The 19,575-nt window shown below is 40.7% G+C and overlaps 2 protein-coding genes across 5 annotated transcripts; both read left to right on the top strand.

Moving 5' to 3' along the window:
- The first annotated feature begins 887 nt into the window (after positions 1-887).
- LOC115691490 (phosphoglycolate phosphatase 2) lies at positions 888-4,518 on the top strand. Its single transcript, XM_030618129.2, has 11 exons — positions 888-1,101; positions 1,204-1,271; positions 1,390-1,482; positions 1,587-1,658; positions 2,360-2,431; positions 2,613-2,672; positions 2,749-2,801; positions 3,276-3,373; positions 3,455-3,554; positions 3,805-3,908; positions 4,047-4,518. Exons 1-11 carry the CDS (start codon positions 999-1,001, stop codon positions 4,145-4,147), a joined length of 924 nt encoding a protein of 307 aa, XP_030473989.1. The 5' UTR covers positions 888-998; the 3' UTR covers positions 4,148-4,518.
- A 10,081-nt stretch (positions 4,519-14,599) lies between these two features.
- Positions 14,600-19,474, top strand: LOC115691471 (serine/threonine-protein kinase D6PKL2). 4 transcript variants are annotated; one of them, XM_056315717.1, is made up of 4 exons: positions 14,600-14,890; positions 15,190-15,267; positions 15,792-16,920; positions 18,421-19,474. In XM_056315717.1, exons 3-4 carry the CDS (start codon positions 15,953-15,955, stop codon positions 19,292-19,294), a joined length of 1,842 nt encoding a protein of 613 aa, XP_056171692.1. In that variant the 5' UTR covers positions 14,600-14,890; positions 15,190-15,267; positions 15,792-15,952; the 3' UTR covers positions 19,295-19,474. The 4 variants fall into 4 exon arrangements, with proteins under 4 accessions (XP_056171692.1, XP_056171691.1, XP_030473965.2 ...); XM_056315716.1 differs by lacking the exon at positions 15,190-15,267 and having other exon boundaries at positions 15,731-16,920; XM_030618105.2 differs by lacking the exon at positions 15,190-15,267.
- The last annotated feature ends 101 nt before the right edge of the window (positions 19,475-19,575 follow it).

The raw sequence follows: 19,575 nt of genomic DNA on the forward strand, positions 1-19,575 counted from the left end.
GGATGAAGATGTGGTCCAAAAGATTATAACTATCCTACTCAACCATAACCCGTTAACTGATAAGCTTGCTTGGACGGGAAACAGTGCCGGTTCCTACTCGGTTAACAGTGACCATAACATGCTTAGCTCCCAAGACAAGATACGTCATCATCATATCAGCCTCCTAGAACATTATGGACTACAATATGGCAGATTCCGAACCATCTGAAGGTTCGGTTTAACCTATGGAGTGTATGCAGTAACGCACTTGCAACAAAAGAAAACCTTTACAAGAGGAAAATTGTACCTTAACCCCCTATGTCCAGTGTGCCGTAAAGCCCGAAAAAACTCTTGAGCATCTCCTAATCCTATGTCATTGGACGAAGCAAATATGGTTAGATCCTCGGATTGAGATGAACACTTCCCCGGAAGAAATCTCTAGGATTGACAAACGGGTATCGGAGAACTTAACCCCCTGCGATTCACCAAGAGCCATTTGAGGGGAAGGCTTATCATTCATGGAAGAGAGACTCGCAGCTGGGAAGAACGAAAGTGAACCGAACTCCACAAGTACAAATTGACAGCCGCTACTCGTGCCCGACAGCCGGGCTGCAGTGAACTGGGTTCCGGGCTGGGCCGGGACGAAACTCCCCAGGCCGCTCGGTCCGTGGGGATGGATTGTCGGAATCTCCCGGGCCGAATGAACGGCGCGTCCCCAGGCTTTTGCTCCCCGAGATGCAAACCGGGCAGCGGATTGGGTGGCGAAGGCCCGTCGGACCGACTCTCTAGGCCCGAATCGGCCGTCTAAAACCTCCCCCCCGCTCTCTTTGGTCTTTTGTTGTGTCACGATTTTGGAGACTCGTATGGTACTTTTCCTCCTTAGCAATGAAAGGGAATGCTACCTCGGTCTCATTCCACGAGCCGCGCACGCGAAGAAGAGGAATCGAATCTCGCCACGTTTCGCCATTGCCGGACCACCCTGCGTCGCCGGAACTTTCGGAAGGGAGGAGAAAAAGGGAATGGACGTCGAGGGCTCGACCGCCGGAGCGACGCAGCCGCTGTCTCCCGGCAACTTCCTCGGCCTCTTCGATTCCGTCGACGCCTTCCTCTTCGACTGCGACGGTCTCTGAACTCCGACACCATTTCCAATCGTCGGACGCTTTGGTTGCGTGTGTTTGAATCTGGCTGGCTGATTGAATTCGTGTCGTGTCGTGTCGTCGTCAGGTGTCATCTGGAAGGGAGATGCTCTCATCGACGGCGTTTCTCGGACTCTGGACTTGCTCCGATCCAAAGTAACCGTCGCGTTCCTCTCTGTTCCTTTCCCTGTCTCCGTTCGCCATTAGCGCGCGCGCGCGCGCGTGCGTGTTGTTTGTTTGAAATCCGAGGTTGTGTCGGCGTGTTGGAATGCAGGGGAAGAAGCTGGTGTTCGTGACGAACAACTCGACGAAGTCGAGGAGGCAGTACGCGAAGAAGTTCCATTCTCTCGGGATCTCTGTGGGCGAGGTTCGTTTTTCGTTGCTTGTCCCCTGCTTTTTTGTTCGTTTTTACTGTTGGTGGGTTCTCGATCAGATGGGGGGTTCGAAATCCGGAGTGGGTTTTCCTCGCAGGATGAGATCTTCTCCTCCTCGTTCGCGGCCGCCATGTATCTGAAGGTCAATGATTTTCCTCAAGACAAGAAGGTGAGGCGTCTTCTCGTGCTTGTCCTCTCTGAAAGCATACTGCATTCTATTGAGGCGTATTCATTGCTGAACACTTAGTTCAATGTATAGAACGAAACAGTCGAAGCGACCTTTGGATAACTTATAGCACAGAGGATTTGAAAATGTTTGCGCATTCCTGATAGGCTGATCCTCATAGTTGTAAGACAATGCGGGAAATTTGTAATTTTTGATCGATTATTACGACTTAAATAGGCCAAGCATGTAGCATACGGAATGCAAGTACGGAGTAAAGACATCTCAGAATGAAAGTGGTTAGTTAGATTTTACCGAAAAAAGTAGCAAAAATGTGACATCGCAGTTGATCCATAGAGGTTCTTTGATAGTAATGTGACTTGGTGGAAGCACTTTACAAAGAAATGTGAGGCTGTGGAAGTTGCTCGAGGCAAACAGACCAAAGCTAGGTCCCAGAAAAAAATACAGTTTTTAGGAGAAGATGGCATAGGAGAGCTCGATCTAAATCCATTTTACCGATCCCATGTCATGTCAAAGGCTTAACTATTCCGTTCATCAGTGCGCATTGTGGAATATGGACCTTTTCAGTCACCAATATCTTGCATTGCTCTTCTGTTTACTGACTAGAAACAGAAGGAATTTCACTCTAGTCCTCTTGATACAAGTCATCCATTTTGCTAACGGTGAATTTTCAACATGTTGTTCAGGTTTATGTGATCGGTGGCGAAGGCATTATAGAGGAACTCCAGCTTGCTGGATATACTGGCATTGGAGGTCCGGTGAGAACTTTTTTCAACTAGATGATGTTTTCAGTGAAAAAGGAGACAACGTCATCACCTGAAATGTGCTTTTGAGCTATTTGTTATTGCTTTTATACGTCAAGAAATCAAGTAGCAAAATAATGGGAAAAAAGGGCCTTTTCACAATACTAACTAGGGAGATTGACAACTTCATTTGCAGGAAGACGGCGAAAAGACAGCGGAGTGGAAATCAAATTGCCTTTTTGAACATGATAAGAGTGTAATAGCTATTCAGGTCTTGTATGTTTTCTCTTCTAAGTTTGCTGCTCTAAGGAGCTTGCAACTTCTTTTTTCAGGTTGGAGCAGTCGTGGTTGGGCTTGACCCCTTCATCAACTACTACAAGCTTCAGTGAGAAACTCTAAATATTTTGTTCTTCTTACCTCTCACATTATCTGCACTTGTCTTTCATGCTTCTCAAAAGTTTTCAGGACATGACTTCTTACTTTGTAGTACTAGCAACAGAAAATGCTGAAAAGTTCTCGTTGTAATTTGTAATCAATTGCAATTAAAATTATATGATGAATTGCTTATGTTCTTTTTGTTGCCGCATCTATTGTGAAGACCTTATAAGATGGAAACTGGCCGTGTTCCAGAACTCCTTTTGAGTTCTGCTGAAAGTGATAATGAAAGTTTGAGTATAAGTGCGACAGGTTTTGTTGTACACCAGTTCTTTGTCCATCTTGTAATCCTTGTAATTGGATGAGGAAGAGGCCGTAATAGCTTGTCCTGAGTCACATGATGCAGTAAAATGTGATGCTCTGAGTTTCGAATTTATACTTGGTTTTTCCTTTTGTTCTAAAGTAATAGACAATCATATGGTAGGTATGGAACTCTCTGCATCCGTGAGAATCCAGGATGCCTTTTTGTTGCGACGAATCGAGATGCAGTAGGACACATGACTAATTTACAAGAATGGCCTGGTATTCATCTCTGTCTTTTCTATTGTTAAATGGCGGGGAAGTGTCCTTAACATTGAGAGCTAACTCAAATTTGGCTTTCAGGTGCTGGGTGTATGGTTGCAGCCATCTGCGGTTCAACTCAGAAGGAGCCTATAGTGGTTGGGAAGCCATCAACCTTCATGATGGAGTTTTTACTAAAGAAGTAAGAGAAAATGCTTGGACAGAACTCTTTTCTTTCTTTCTCATGATTGGATCTTTATCTTTCTTATTGTCTTAATCCTTATGAGTTTAGATATGTGATGGATGTCAGAAAAGTACAGACTAAGGAGTCCACTAATGCTAGGTTATGGAACGTCAAATTGAATTTTATCTATTGTATAGGAACTTTTGATAATGCTAGTGGAGGGTGAGTAATCGTTAAGATGCTGAACGTGCAGTCTTTCCTAGTGCAGGTTCCAAATTGACTGTTCCAGGATGTGCATGGTGGGTGACCGATTGGACACCGATATCTTATTTGGGCAGAATGCTGGCTGCAAGACTCTGCTTGTTCTTTCAGGTAGGGACTCCATCTTTCGCAGGCGGGAAAGTCAATGGTCCCAGAACTCTTCGGTTTTTCTAGTTTTTAGTCTTCAATGAACTTGCTAAACACACTCATCTTGTTCAGTGCATATCTTGATTGATCCTGCTTCTGCAGGTGTGACAACTCTATCTGCTCTTCAAGATCCGGCAAACAATATTCAGCCAGATTACTACACAAACAAGGTGTCCGACTTTCTCGATCTATTAGGAGCGTGACCCTGTCGGGCATGATATTCTTTCTGGCATGTCAGACTTTCTTTGCCTGATTATTTAAGTCCACCCTTTTCCCTATGGCAATTGGGAAACACAGAAGATTGGCATGAACAGCTTTCAGCTGTGGTTGTTTTTTTTCCTTTTCTTCAGTCACCCAGTCCGGAAACAAACCGGGTGAATTGAGATAAACCGAAAATCACATGAAAAATACACTGTGACGCTCAATTCATAAGGCGAAATCGCTTCAATTCGTGCCCCTGAATTTTCTGCAAGATGCCTATTTTTTTATGACTCTGTATATCTGGAAAGGGGTTCTTTGCAGGAGGCATATATGTTTGACCCGAGCTATGAGAGTTTGTATTTGAAGTTACTTAGCTCATGAGTTTTGACAGGTGAGATTGTATTTCCTTTAAAATTAGAAAGATAAATTTATGTCAGAGAAAATAGTTGGACCATCGATCAAGCACATAAATTACTGCACAACATGTTTCCCGAGAACTTACCAAAGCTACTAGAATCGACTCACTGACTGTACCTTACGATTTGGTTTGATTATAGGTCGAAATGATATGTATTGATTGATAAGATGATTTGTATAGTTTACTGGATTGCAAAAGACTCGGGTAATTCACTATCGAATGTACAATCAGATGCATATCAATGGATACGATCGAAAGTGATAGAATTTCTATAGTATTTTACTATGTATGTTGTAGCTTGAAAAAAAATCTTATGCTTTGCAATCCGACCAAACTTTGTATGTTGACATGACCCTTGTGCTTACTAAACCAACGTTGCCGCGATATCTTTCCATACGTAGAAATCTTGTCCTACATTTCTTGGAATTTTCCCTCTACTTTCGTGCGTGACACAAAAATCATATGTTTCGCCGAACTCTACTATTCGATTTGATTCTCGGTTCAAGATTCATAAATTCAGTATTCTGACTCCGGATTTATCGTGATTTGGTAACGAAACCATGAGAGCAACACACATGGTGAGTCGTAACGGGGTGATACTATTAACCATAATCATGTCGACTATTCAGGTAGCAAGAATTCAAACACCGCAAAAAATCTCTCATGATCTCAAAGATTTCACACGCAAATCATTCCTTGCCACAACTCTTTTGATGCTCCATGCGGATGACTTGCAGAAGGTCCGAGAGGCTAAGATCAACCTCAAACCAAGCAGGGTCCAATCTAACTGTACAACCATTCTCGCCAGACCCGTGGCGGCGACCCTCTTTGTCGGGAATAACCAATAGAGCGGGAGCGGAACCCTCGAGCCCGGCATCATCCCATCGGTAGTCGATGAGCGAGCCGAAGAATTCCTCGTCGGAGGGCAGATTGTACCGCTCTCGAGACGGGCCAGAGCTGTTCTTGGAGAGAAAATCCGAGCCTTGGGTGATGTTGGCCATTGGAACCAGAAGGATTGTTGTGGTTCTTGAACTTCTTGCTGAGTGTTGCAGTGACTAAGGAAAGAATTCGAGTTCCATTTAAAGCAGAGTCCTCCAGTTAATCCTAGCTTTAGTAGGTTTCGAACAGATCGACGTTGTCAGATGAGGAAAGCAAGCATACGACTAGGATTAGGAGTAATGTACCAAGTAGATACCTTTCTCGTATCAGATCTCTTCCCAGATTGTTTCCTAAATTAGACTTCTCACGGTTACGCCATCCCTCGAAATTGCCTGAATCAATCGGCTTCTAATCCCATTTCTTGCATCAAATTGTCCATGTGATCTTTAACACTAATTGCACATCAAGTCATAAAACATGGCGAATTTTAAGACTTGTCCGGTTAATTAATCCGAATCGATTTATCATAAATAACGAGAGCCGGAGAAGATATTGTTCATATTGAGCAACAGATTTTAAAGAGATTGTGAAAATAATTTCGCATGTTAAATATTCATTATGTCCAGGTTAAGTAAAAGGGTTAAAAATAAATCATGCACCATCTAAAAATAAAATATGTTTTGCCGCATCCGTAGGAATATGGCCTTAAAGAACATCATTGAGATTGACTCTAAAGTCATTACCGATCTTATTAATTCTGAGCTTATGACCGATAATGCTGGACTTATTTTGCTTAAAGATATTAGAAGATTATTGGGGAAAAGTGCCAAAAAAGTCCTAAACACTTTTGCATTAGTGCCAATTCAGTCCTAAACCTTTTGCATTGGTGCCAATTTAGTCCTAAACCTTTTTTTTGGTGCCAATTAAGTCCTAAACCTTTTAAATTAGTGCCAATTCGAGTCCTAAACTTTTTGTTTTTGTGCCAATTTAGTCCTTTCGGCCAATTTAGACGGAATTTGCCTACGTGAACGCTCTAGGCGCGTGCGATCCAGCCGTAAACGTGGACAACTTTAATATTTTTAAATATTTTTAGAATTTTTATTGTGCTCTCACTTTAAGTTCAAGGTGCAACATAACTTTCGGAAAGGAAATCGCTCTTTGACGGGTTTGCTAATTTCGAAATCAATAAGCGCTTGGATACTAGACACTAGATTCTTTTCATTACCTCTTAGAGAGTTACTTCATATTTTATTAGATGATAAACTATGAATAGTAAATTCATGACGTTAAATTTTTATATTTGATTTTAACCCTTTTTCATACTCAAAAAGAAAAAAATTCAATGCATAGAAAAAAGATGTGAATTGGAATATGAACTGCTCTTTCTCTTGATGAATGCACAAACCCAAAGCCACTTTTCCCAACCACAAGCGAGTTTCCGATGCACTTTCGGATCATGTGAACCCGGCTCGCATGCACCGCCGTTGGATCCCATTAGATCATGTGGGGCCCACCTCATCCAATGGCGCAATTGAGATTCTTTTCCCTTCGCTCTTATCTCCATTTAATCACCATCAACTAGACATGGCCACAGTTCGAAACCGGCCGGTTCCGGTTCGTGGCCATGTATTCGGAATCGGCCGGTAAAAATTAAAAAAATAAATTATGAAATAAAAAAATAATGAATTATCAAATTATGAAATAATGAATTATTCAATATAAAATGTAATCAAAATGTACATTGTAATCAAATTTGGAGAAAAAAAGAGAGAAAGAGATGGGGCTTGAATTTAATGAATTATCATTAAGCTCCTTACATATCTTCTTGGGGATAGAAGAATCAAAATCTATGTAGTTCTTTTACCCTCAGTCGTCGCTACCGGTTCCGGTACCGGTACCGGTACCGGTAGTGGTGGTATCTCCGTCATCAAAGAATTCGAATTCATTATTCCGATCTATCTCTTATTGTCGATATTGAGCCTTCGTCCAATCATCGACGCAAGCTTGAGCCTCCACTGATTCCGAAACTAATCTTGAACGTTGTTCATCTAAAATATTACCTCCGGCACTGAATGCTTGTTCGACCACAACTGTCGAACATGGGGTTGCAAAAATTGGTTTTGCAATAAGAGAAAAGATTGAGTATTGGCTTGCGTGCCTCTTCCACTAATCTAAAATTAAAAAACCTGTACTACCTTCGGATTTAGAAAACTCAAAGGAAACGGTTAGATACATCTCTAATTCAGAAATGTTTCCTATTACACCCTTTTGCTTTTTTGTCTATGTAATAAAAATTGGTACCCTCTACTAATTTTACCTGTACTCTCACTTTGTATCTCGGTAGATTGAGAAGATCCAATATCACCTCCCTTAGTACAAAATTCATTATATATTTTTATTACTACGTTTTTAACCTCCCTTAATATGGTTGTAACATCTACCGTATTATAATGTAACATCCCGCGCTTCACATTGGGAAAAATGTTGATTTCATCATCTTGAAAATTTGCATAATCACGAGGATCAAAAGAATGTTCGGATTCTGTCATTCTATTCTTACCTTTGCCAGTTGCCGCTTGACTTCCACTTGCCATTTTTCGAGTGGATTGAGAGAATTGAGCAAATTGATTGGGAGAATTAAGAGAGAATTGCACGGATTGAAAAATTGAGAGAATTCGGATTGAGAAAAATGAGAGAATTTAAGAGAATTTGAGAGAATTGAGAGTATTGAGAGAATTTGAGAGAATTGAAAATTTGAGAGTATTGAGAAAATTTGAGAGACTTTATAAGAAAAAAATGAGAAGGAAATTTAGGGAAAAATAATAATAAATGGCTAAAGTAGCCGTTGCCATTATATATATATATATAAGCCGTTGCCAAGGCCAAGTGGCCAACGGCCACCTGCCCTGGCCTGCAGGCTGCAGCAGGGCCTGCAGACGTGCAGGCCTTGCTGCAGTTTTTTTTTTTTTTTTTTTTTGGAATCGGAACTGGGCCCGTAGGCCACGGTCCGGTTTCGGTTCTGAACCGAGGGCCCGGTCAACGGGCCTGTCCCGGGCCGGTTCCAAGCCGAAACCGGCCCGTGGCCATGTCTACCATCAACGAATCCGACATGAAAATTCTGTGTCTAATCATATGATATTCCAGCAAAAAAAAATGTCATTTAATTAGATTAAGAAATATTCTCATAAACACAGACTGAGTCAAACCCGAGTTAAGCGGACTTTTGTCGCGTGGACCAGTAAAGTAGTTATGAAATAAATTCATGATCATTAATAAAATCATTTATTTAGTTTGTGTAGTAATTTTTTTTTAAAGATCCTGACTCCTGAACATATCATACAATATTTTTCTCTATTTGGGCTACATGTCCTTTATTAACTCTAGGGCTAGTACCACAAAAAAAGATACACTTATGCCACCTCGAGTTAATTTTCATTTCACAAATATCTTAAACAGATAAGCCGGTGCCACATATACTCAAAACTAATTTATGTATCACAAAAAATCACAAATCGATACACTCATCTACTAAAATCCCTCGTTTTGTCCTAAGTTTTGGTAGATTTGTTACTGGTGTATCAGATTTGAGATTTTCTATGAGAAATTAATTTGGTGTAAATATGGTACGGATGTACCAGTTTGCAATTTTTATTGGTATTAACCTTTAACTTTACGAGCAGATATATCCGAGGATACCGGCATGCTCGTCTCTTCGAAGGTCCAAAAAACTTTTAACGAATAAAATAATTTTAATTTCTTACACTTTTAACCTTTATGGGTCTTCAATTTCCCAAAAATCTTTACGTAGTCCAAGGGGCATGTGACCCGGACCATTGTTTTTTGCTTTGTCCCAATTAAAATTTTGAAAAACTTCGAACTCCTGCTTTCTTCCTCTCTTATCTCATTTAAATTTAGTCTTTTAATGGACTTTAATGCTACGATCTCGATCTGAGTTCTCCCGCTGAAGAGGGATTCTAATATCCATGCAACTTATTTCTGAATGAAAAAAAGGAAAAATGAAAGAAGGGGTCCCCACTTGTGCGAAAATTTGATTTACTTTAAAATTGAGAAAAATTACCTAATAGATCATAAACCTATTATACGAATGTCAATTTATTCCTAAACTTTTCAATTTTACCAATTTAGTCATAGACCTTCGTGTGAAATTTCAATGTAACAATTTCTGGCCAATTTTTGCCGGAAAACGCCGACTTGGAGGTCCGGTCATCGTCGACCATCCTACGTGGTCGGGAAAATTGTTCGAAAAGTTATAAACCTACAAATTCAGTCATAAACTTTTCAATTTTGTCAATTGAGTCATAAACCTTTTCACTTATTGACAATTGAGTCCATCTGACTAATTTTTGCCGGAAATCACTGACATGGACACCAGTCAGCCTACGTGGCGCTGACGTTGACAATTTTAATATTTTTCTAATTTTTTATTTTTCTTTTATGTTATTTTCCTTTTTCTTTTTTTTTCCTCCCCTTCTTCCTCCTCCAGTCGGTCGACGAGCCTTGACAACCGACCAGAGTCGAGGTTCGACAAGGTTGACCTCGCCGGTCTCAGGTGAGCCTTGCCGTCGCTGGACGAGTTCAGCCATGGCCAAGTCAAGCCTTGTTGTTGTTGAGCGAGGGCGAGGCCTACCTCACCGGCCCTCCCTTTTGGTCGGCTACCGAGGCCTGTCGACCAGCTAGAGGATAAAGAAGGGGAGGAAAAAAAAGAAAAATATGAAAAGGAAAAAAATTGAAAAATATGACAATATTATTAAAATTGTTTACGTTAACGCCACGTAGGCTGGCTAGCGTCCACGTCAGTAATTTCTGGACAAAATTGGCCGGATGGACTCAATTGATAAGAAGTGAAAATGTGTAGGACTCAATTGGCAAAATTGAAAGATTTAGCACCGAATTGAAAAAAATGCAAAAGGTTTAGAACTTTTTGGACAATTTTCCCTACATGGCCAGGTGCTAAGTTAGCAATTTCGAGCAAAATTGGCCGACAAAAGGACTATATCGAAATTTCACTCTAAGGCTTAGGTTTTAAATTGGTAAAGCTAGACAGTTCAGGACTAAAACGGCATCCTACATTAGGATTAAGACCGATCGGACAACTTTCCCTTTTAAAATCGACTCAAGATAATAAAAAAAAGATTATGAAATTGTTATTTATTTCTCTACTTGGACCATTTGTGGATCAAGCTTAGTGTGATCTTGACTCTTTGTCATATGAGTCTGGCAACCTGAGTGAGCATCCGAAGAGTATCTTTTGCTGTCATATATCCAAATCAAAGTTTAGATAAGATCAACAAGAGTATAATCGCACATGAATATGTTTCAATTTCTCATTATCTATCACCAGATCAATAAGGACCACTCCCCTGACGCAGCTCATATTTTTCCACGAAAAATCTTTGCAGATGCATGTGAAGCTCGCAATTCCATGCATGGAGTTATTATATATATAATATCTTTTGAAAAATAAAAAATGAGAATGATAATTTCGTTTACTGTGCAGATCATCGATGCTAATAGTGGCTTCGAAACTAGAGAAAAAAGAAAAGGGTTGCGTGTGGAAGTAATGCTCGAAAGCTTTGCTTTTCATTGGTTTGTCTGTGGACACGCTACGCAGGAGTTAATGAAGCCTGCAGGAGGAAGACATGATTAATGTCCACATAATCCCTCTTAAATCATGGTTCATTAAGAGGGTTTGCTTGTGTTTTAGTGCAGGACAGGGTGAAGCTAGGGTTACCAAACATTGATTATCAGTAGGATGTACGTGTGAATGGTGTTAGAAAAATCTCATATCGGAGAATTGATATGATGTACAACAGTTAATATATCATAATTGGGTCATTACTCATTGGCTTAAACTTTTGAGTGAATGTGGGTTCAACTGGATATATTGATAGGCTCGACTTAAGCTCCCTCTTGGCGATCTCCACGGGTGACGGTATTGAACTTCTACTGCGCATTCCCAACAATTGGTAGAAAAGTCGATGGTTGATTGGTGGGGCTCCACAATCCGTTTTGAAGTTTGGTGTCAATCTGTTCTGAAGTTTGGCATGATTTCCGGGCAGTAGGTGTTGTGGCTCGGTCTTGAACTCCCTTTTGACGATCTTCTCAGGTGAATGTATCGGAGTTCTACTGTGCGCTCCAAGCCTCCAACAATTATCATACCATACCGTTGTCACCTGTCTTGATTTCAGACCGCTACGGCTTCACTATGGCAAATAAAGTCTGACTCGGTGAGTTGAAACCCGTGCGGATGCGAGTGGACCATGGCATGTTATTGGAAACCCTAAGCACAGAACGTTTGACTCGCCGAACTTCGTACCCCCCCATGTGGATGTGTGTGTAAGGACGATGTTGATCGTGCCCTAGAAACCAGAAAAAAAAGGCAAATTTGATATGCAGGAGAGCTTTATAAAAGGATGTGTGTAGACTAATCTGTGTCGATAGGACTTTTCCATTCAGACAGCTACAAAGAAAAGCAAACCAAGCAGTGGTGAAAGAGAGCTGCCAAAGGCGGTGTTGTTGTCGTTCTTGACCACAGAAAATTGTCCAAAAAGTCCTGAGCGAGGCCAATACAGTTCTAAACCTTTTGATTGTGCCGGTTTAGTCATAAACCTTTTGACGATTTATCAATTTTGTACATAATCTTTGACGATTTGTTTATTTAGTCCTAACCTTTTGACGATTTACCGATATAGTCCTTCTGACCAAATAACCAAATGGTAAGTTTAGTACTAAAAAAGCAAATTTTCAAAAGTTTTGGTACTATTAAAAGATTTATGACTAAATTTGCAAATCGTCAAAATGTTTAAGACTAAAATAATACATTTAAAAGATTTAGGATTGAATTGGCCGTCGCACAATAAATTTATGATTTTTCGGATAATTATCCCTTCTTGGCCACGTTGGTCGCTCGTGTTTGACGAGGGGCATGCACGTTGAATGCTGCTCGTTGGCATTGTCACAACAAAGAGAAAACGAAAGCTAGCGAACAAAAGGAGGGATGGCCGAGTGAACCCCATGAAAAGAGAGTAGCATCTCCACTGATATAAAGGTTGATTTTTTAGACCAATTTACACAATTTACACAATTTTCTTTTCTTTCTCTTTCTAATTTTTTATAAAAAAAAGAAAAGACTACGTGTCGCATGAATAAGTTACTTTACCACCAGATTGAGGTGCGCGCAAAATTTGGCTAAAAAAGAGAGTTGACGTGGACCGGTTGAGGGTCGCGCGCAAAATTTAACCAAGACACCACCCGATTCGCTATAAAGAAGAAATGACACGAACAGCGTAATATCGGATGTCGTTTAGTTTTCACTCCGAGGCGAATACGAATACAATTCTGAATGTCGGACATCGTGTGGCACATCGTATGCTTTGTAGGCTCTACCTTGTCCCGAATTTGATGCAAGAATACATGGATCCATAAAGTCCTAAAGGCTAAAACAAAGGATATGTTTAGAAGTACATATATACATATCTCTATAAAAGGGACAGAACCATGTTGGGTGGTGCAAGGGAGATGCCTTGTCCTGTCAGAACGACATATAGCATTTAAATTTGGGCCCTGCCTTGCCTTTAACTTGCAGCTTCACATGGATATCATGAAAACTAAGATTATTAGCTTTGGCTAGGGCAAAAAAAAAAATAAAAAAAAACAAGAGCCGTTTTAAATACATTCCTTAAATGCATCAATCCCCCACCTTTCCATTAAAACATTGAATGCTCAATTTGGTTTGTAAGATGGAGCACCCACCTTCTTTGATTGGGATATATTACTCCTCATAAAGCAATGTTGCATTGAAATGAGTCCATACTTTTTTTCATTTTGATTTCCCCCCCCCCCCCTCCTAAAGAAAACGACCCATCGGTTCGGAGATCATGCGGTTATCTTTTTCATTTTGTTCGAATTCCAATTCACCCCGAGGTCTATTTCAATGTCCTCTCGGAAACAAATCGCCAGAAGAACTAGGATACTTATCACTCGAAATTAGGATAAGTAATAATTGGTGGGACAAACCATATCCACAAAGATGAAGCATGACCACAATGTGAGAGAGAGAGAGAGAGAGAGAGAGAGAGAGAGAGAGAGAGAGAGAGAGAGAGAGAGAGAGAGAGAGAGAGAGAGAGAGATGGGTATGTTTATGTTGGAATGGGTTAACTTTGATGGTGCCGTTTATTTCTTATCTGCATTTAGATCTAATTTTGATGATGTGACATTTCTATCCGTTGAACAAAAATTGTGAAAGCGATATCAGCACTTCCTATGTTGGAGGTATACATTAGTAAAAATGTTTTGTTTTGTTTTGTTTTTTTGCATTTGGAAAACCGGGTCTCCCTCATTGTATTGTGAGCAAGTACAGAAATTTAGGGATAATAATACAAACAGTTTTGAAACTTTAACCCAATATGCAATGTGGGACATGAACTTTTAATTTATGTAATGTAGTTCCTGAACTTTAGCCCAATATTCAATACGGTCCATAAACTTTTAATTTGTTAAATGTGATCATTTTATTTTTTGTACATGCTCAATGTAGAATGTTCAATATAATCCCTAAATTAATGGAAGGACTATATTAAATATTTTATATTGAACATTTTCATATAGTTCAGGGACTATATTGAACATGTATAAACAATTCAATGATCACATTAAATAAATTAAAAGTTCAGGGATCGCATTAAATATTATGGTAAAGTTCATAGATCATATTACACATTCGGTCAAAGTTCAGAAACTGTTTGTATCATTTTTTCAATATAAAAATAGAGATTAGTGTCGTCATAATTCTACTTCGACCCCTGTTCTTGCTAACCAAAACTTGAAGCTGATAATGCCGGGCGCCGCCGACGACACGACGCGAATGTAGAACAAAAGGCAAAGTTAAACAGGGCAACGAGGAAATCCGAAACACGACACGATATAATGGCTTGTGATGTACGAAGATGTAATGACAGGGAGGATGGGAGGAGAGAGAACACACAAGGGGGGCATTCTTGATAATTTGGTAGGAGAGGGAGGGCGGGGGGGCCCCCCTCGTCAAAAGGGCCGCATGCATGACGGACAGGTGAGACATCGTAGCCCCTGTTTGGTGATTTGGACCCCTTCAGTTTCGGGACACAACCCACCAATCCTGAATTATTGATCCACGCAAGAACATGGAAAAGAAAGCAGAAAATGCAATAGAAAAACATGGGAAAAGCTTCTCGCTTTGCGCTTCTTTGACCCCCACACCCTCTCTCTCTCTCTCTCTCTCTATCTCACTGTGCTTGATAGTCCACCAGAAGCGGAGGCCATTCTTCTACTTTTAATTCAGTGTCGAGCTTCATCTCTCTCTTCTCTCGAAGCAAGATGTTAGCTTCTCTTCCTTTTCACTGCCAGAGCAAGGCATAAGCACCTGAAGTTTCTGATCTTTGGAAGAATTTGGGTACTTCCTTTTTTTCTTTTCCATTGCCTTCTCTTGTTCTTGCCCTTTGGTTCTCTTGGTCGTGGCTTTATTGGGTTGGCTTCTCTTTGATGCCAAGTCCAGCTTTTGGCATCTGGGTCTCTATCAGGCTTTGGATCTGAGCTTGGGTTTCGGATAAAGCTTTATGCTTGCGATCGAGAGAGATCTGTGTTGTTCAAATCTTGCCTTTTTCTTAATTGTGTTGGGATTATTGATCTTTAATTGTGTTTTCTGTTGGTAAATTTTTGTTGGCTTCAATTCATTTGGGGTTGATTTAATAGCATCTGAAGTGGAGCATCTTCAGGAAGCAGCTGACTGTTTGCTGATACTTTACTTTGTTGTGGGCCTTGAAGCCTTTCGTACGTTTTCTATTTCCTTGGATCCCCCCTCCCTCCCCTTTTGTGTCTGGAAGTATACCAAATAGTCACAAGTTAGTTTCAAAAACTCTCTATAGCTTCTAATCCGACTCTGCATGTAACTCTGCGAATAACTCGCCCTTGCTTACGAGGTATGATTTTGGAGGGCAAATTGATCTTTGTTGTAAGCTCTTTCTGGTTGCTAAAACTTTTCATTTTGGCTCGTTAGCCGAAGTTGTTTGTCAGTGCTCAAGAAGTATCTTTCCTCATTGTTCTGAGTTATATTCTGCAACTAGATTGCTTGCTGCTCTCTATTGGTATAGGCATGGTATGTAGCACTCATCATGTTAAGGATGGCTAGTCTTAGTACAAAGATTGTTTGTTTCTTTGATATATCGATTGCTTGCTGTTTGAGTTAAAAAGTTTCATTGTCATCGAGAATCATGTATTCTCCATACGTCTGTAGGTGGTATTGTTTGATGACGAGGCTTTGAAATCTGAATGCACCAAAACTGATTGGCATGTAGGTTACCCAAGACTCTATTGTGGATGGAGTAGTCCTTGGGATTGCCAGAGTTGGACGAGAAATTATCTGGGTCTGCTTATGAAAGATATGCTGCTTTTGAGAATGGGTTCTGAACTGTGGAAAGCTTCTAGCTGATCTTTTACGAACTTTTTTGTTAGTATCATGGCCTCAATAGCTGCCTCTAGAGCATCCTCTGAACCGCAACAGAAAACAGCTGGTGCTCTCAAAGGAGAGAAAAGTGATCAGAGTCCTTTGCCTTTGCAAATTTCTAAGGAAAGCAAAACCCAGCTTGCTAATCCTGAACAGCGTTCGAAATTTCCCCAGAACAACTCGAAGCAAGTTTCAGTTGAATCAACTGCCAATAGAAAATCACCCAATCTTGCTCATGGGGGCTCTCTTGATTCTCTAGTCAACAAGACCTATCCAGTTTCTACTTCTTCTTCACCCATTTCAGGAAAATCATCAGAGCTGGATTCTTCTGTTGTTGAAAGTAGAAGCTCCATTGAAGGTTCTGTTGATCAGGAAAAGAAGACATCAGCATATGAAAGCGTCAAAAGCAGTTCAGTGTCTGGAAAGGTTAGTGACGGTACTGGAAGTATTGCCAAAACCAGCGGAAGTGCTAAAATTAGTGATCGCATTGATTTTGTTGAGAGTGGGAAGAGTAGTATGTGTAGAGGGAGCACGAGTAGTGATGTGAGTGATGAGAGCAGTTGCAGTAGTTTTAGTAGCAGTATTAGCAAGCCACATAAAGCAAATGACTTGAGATGGGAAGCCATCCAAGCGGTTAGGGCAAAAGATGGTGTCTTGGGTTTGAGCCATTTCAGGCTGCTGAAACGCTTGGGTTGTGGGGATATTGGAAGTGTATACTTATCAGAGCTTAGTGGAACAAAATGTTACTTTGCAATGAAGGTTATGGACAAGGCTTCTTTAGCGAGTCGAAAGAAGCTGCTCCGGGCTCAGACAGAGAGAGAGATTCTGCAATCTCTGGACCATCCCTTCCTTCCAACACTTTACACGCATTTTGAGACGGATAAATTCTCTTGTTTGGTGATGGAGTTCTGCCCTGGAGGAGACTTGCATTCACTTAGACAGAGACAACCGGGAAAACATTTCACTGAGCAGGCTGTAAAGTATGATCACTGAACTTCGATGTCATATGTGTAGTTTTCATTTACGCATGTTCTTACTGATTTTCATATCCCCTCATTGATCATATTTTAGTCACATCTCTGGCCTTTTCGAATTTATGCTTTTCTTATGCTGCTGGAGTTTGTCAAATTTTTTGTTAGCATAGTGTACTTATCAAATGAACACTCATAACATGCAGAATTGCTGAACTAGAAAGATCATTCTTTTACAATTTTGGCACATGCTTAAGATTCGACATATGACATCGTTTTGGTGCATGTTGTGCAAACTTTACTTTTTATGACAAGAGAAAGTTGGCGTGTCGTGTTAAATTAAACATCATGGTTCTGAATTTCTTGTCATTCTGCATGAAAATTTGCTAGAACTGCAAAGAAATCTGGTTCCGGTGGTTACAATATTTGATGCTTTACTTTTTTTGAGGGATTAGGAAAGTAGAGTTACTATTTTCCGGAGGTGTGTTGTTGGTTTTTATTCATCATCTGTGCACCTCCTTGGATCATATGTGTTCAAAAAGCATCAAGAAAGAGTTACCAGGTTGATGTGTGCATATTATCCTCAATTTCTGAATGTGTATAAGGATAGGAACTCTTCTGCCATTCTATCGCTGCCTTCACTGTCATTTGAGCTAATTATGCATGCATTCTCTCTTTCCTAACTCACTATCAGCTGTTTGGAAGGAGAAATCGTCCTTGAAATACTCACATGGACAAATAAGACTATGAGAGCTGTTGTTAATTTACATGCCTGTAAACATATCATTAGTCTTGACTCATATGGATTAAACTACTATGTGCTTTTGTTTTCATGGACAAAGTTAAGGTGTTAAGCTGTTGAGATAGGCTTGTATATTTGATCAAGGTTGGAGCAAGATGTATTCTTCTCATGCACTCTTTTTGCGAACTTTTAATTTGTAAAAGATAGAAAAACCACCTTTTTTTTAACCTGTAGTCTCATAGTTCAGTACTTACGGGTGGAGGAATTAGTAACAATTGTCTTTGTTTAATTTACATGCTTTTTATCGCTCAGGGGATTGCTCCTCTATTTTTAGCTGAGCAGGTTTTTGTTTCATCCAATCCATAAAATTGGCATGCACTCTTAAATCCTTTTCTTCCTTTTTTTCTTTTCTGATGCCAAAATCTTTGCACGATCCCGTCAAGAGTCAAACAATCATTAGAAAGGGAATTGTATTGAGCACCTGCTTAATAATAGTCCGCACTCTGAAACGAGTTGGTTTCCTTTCCAGAACATTGGGTGTGATAGTAACTCTAGTCAGCACAAGCTTTGCAAAGGAACACGATCTACTGATTTATAACTATTCACATTAGACGGCAAATTTGAATAGAGACATGGATACTTGCTATTCCTGTGTCTCTGCTATTATGTCTTTCCTTCCTCTTTTCTGCTTAGGCTGAAAGATTATGATTACAGGGACTTACAAACTCAATGCTTTGTTGAATTGACCTTAGAATTCTAACCTGCAGATTTTATGTGGCGGAGGTCCTGTTGGCTCTGGAGTACCTGCACATGCTCGGGATCATTTACCGCGATCTCAAACCTGAAAATGTTCTAGTAAGGGAGGATGGACATATAATGCTTTCTGATTTTGACCTGTCCCTCCGCTGCACCGTGAGTCCGACACTCGTAAAAGGCTCATTCATAGATGCCGAGTCCCTCAAGAAGAACTCCGTTTACTGCGTTCAGCCAGCTTGCATCGAACCTTCCTGCATCCAGCCTTCCTGTGTACTCCCGACAACATGCTTTTCGCCCCGCCTCTTTTCTAGCAGGTCTAAGAAGGAAAGGAAATCTAAGAACAATGACATGGGAAACCAAGTGAGACCCTTGCCTGAGCTCATTGCTGAGCCAACAGAGGCTCGGTCTATGTCGTTTGTGGGGACCCACGAATATCTCGCACCCGAGATTATCAAGGGAGAAGGTCATGGAAGCGCTGTTGATTGGTGGACTTTTGGAATCTTCTTGTACGAATTGTTGTTTGGGAGAACGCCTTTCAAGGGATCTGGAAACCGGGCCACGCTGTTCAATGTCGTGGGCCAGCCTCTACGGTTCCCCGAATCGCCTGTCGTCAGCTTTGCTGCTAGAGATTTAATACGGGGGCTGCTTGTGAAAGAACCACAGAACAGGTTGGCATATAAACGAGGGGCTACGGAGATCAAACAGCACCCGTTCTTCGATGGGGTGAACTGGGCATTAATCCGGTGTGCGACTCCTCCAGAGATCCCTAAACCGGTCGAGATCGAGCGCATACCTGCATCTGCAACCATCGAAAAGGCCGCTGCTGCAATGGCCGCTCCCAACCAGATAGGTTCTGATAATTATCTGGAGTTTGATTTCTTTTAGTGACTGTTGATATCAGTTTCAAATTTTAGCGAGTAGGGAAATCTGTTCTTTGTGCTCCTGGGATCGCGTAGCGATGAGTGTGACGAAGTTCCTCGGTTGATATATTGACGAGGGAAGTGTATGTGCAAGTTAACAATCTCTACTCATCTGTATTTGTTATTGCATGGATTTCTGCTCTCAGATTAAGGCTCAGAAGACACAATAGTGTCAATCAATTCCACTTGAAGTAATAACTACAAAAGATTTGGTGCATGTGCAGAAAGTTTTGAAGATGAACCGTG

The sequence above is a fragment of the Syzygium oleosum genome, unplaced genomic scaffold, assembly GCF_021117445.2.
Source record: "Syzygium oleosum isolate NSW1041296 unplaced genomic scaffold, Sole_v2.1 Sole_v2.11, whole genome shotgun sequence".
NCBI lineage: Eukaryota > Viridiplantae > Streptophyta > Magnoliopsida > Myrtales > Myrtaceae > Syzygium > Syzygium oleosum.